Genomic DNA, 1,120 nt, shown 5'->3' on the forward strand with positions numbered 1-1,120 from the left:
ATCAAAAAAAAAAAAAAAAAAAAAAGAAGAAGAAAGAAAAGTAATGAATCGCATCATTTTTCCACTGCGAACAATCAAGCTGAGCATACATGTCACCAAAAATTTCTGTATCAGACTATTATATTTCCTTTTGTCAAATTTCAGTTGATAAATCCTAAAAACTGAAGAAAGTGGACTTATAATCTCTTGAATTACAATTTTTAAGTAATAATGACCTAAAGCAGATACCCTATCTCTTCTTTACCAGTGACAAGATGCAGTGAAAGAAAATGGTATGAAAAAATTGCTGAGTGTTTGATGACCTCCTTCTACTCTCCCATTGGCAGAGCTGTTGATCTTCACTTCTGAAAAGAGGCACAATGAAAACAACAATTAGACATTGGCTTTAGAGTCCTCCTTCGCAAGTAAAGTTGGGTAATTATTGAGGTTATGGATATTAATATATGACAAGAAGTAAAGCAAGAAAATGGATGCAGTCAAGCAGGAGTTGACTGGACTATTGAACTTGCGCTTACTAAATTCCAGTATTGCAAGTAGGGGAAGAATGAACTAGCTGTCGCATGTTGCTATTAACTTGTAGTCATTATTATTTTCCCTAACTTATGTCGATTAAATTGGTAATATATTTGAATTTCAGAACCAGAACCTGAAGTTGTTCTTTTGGATGAGGATGGAAAACCTGAAGAGAGAGTTGAATTAGCCTTGAAGACTCTTCCACACTATGACCCTGCTAATAGTTGGATTCCTGATTCTTCTTCACCTTTCCACTATTGGAAGATTAGAGATTATGCATATGCATACAGATCTAAACTTACGACTCCATCTGCAGTAAGCATATATAAAGCAACATCTCCACCTGCTTCAATTTGTAATGATTTCATTGATAGAAATTTTATTTTAAAGGTTGCAGAGCGATTCATTTTGGCCCTGGATGAGTTCAACAGTAAGAAGCCTCCAACTCCATTGTTGATTTCTTATGACCCTGAGCTTATAAGAAAGCAAGCTGCAGCTTCCACCCAGAGGTTTGAGGAAGGTAAAACATTTTATGGTGTGGGTGTGTCATGTTTCCTCAATATGCAACTATTTACGTTCATTTCAAATGTTCCAACAAGATAAATTC

At 35.3% G+C, this 1,120-nt stretch overlaps 1 protein-coding gene across 1 annotated transcript in view; it reads left to right on the forward strand.

Annotated features, from left to right (window-relative positions):
- Positions 1–1,120, forward strand: part of LOC105169315 (fatty acid amide hydrolase) — a 7,892-nt gene that overhangs the window by 1,074 nt on the left and 5,698 nt on the right. The window contains exons 5-7 of the mRNA XM_011089688.2: positions 638–828; positions 904–1,033; positions 1,113–1,120. The exon at positions 1,113–1,120 is cut by the window's right edge and continues 70 nt beyond it. Of these exons, the coding sequence (XP_011087990.1) occupies positions 638–828; positions 904–1,033; positions 1,113–1,120 (329 nt within the window). The remainder of the gene's footprint in view (positions 1–637; positions 829–903; positions 1,034–1,112) is intronic.

The sequence above is a fragment of the Sesamum indicum genome, linkage group LG8, assembly GCF_000512975.1.
Source record: "Sesamum indicum cultivar Zhongzhi No. 13 linkage group LG8, S_indicum_v1.0, whole genome shotgun sequence".
NCBI classification, from domain to species: Eukaryota; Viridiplantae; Streptophyta; class Magnoliopsida; order Lamiales; family Pedaliaceae; genus Sesamum; species Sesamum indicum.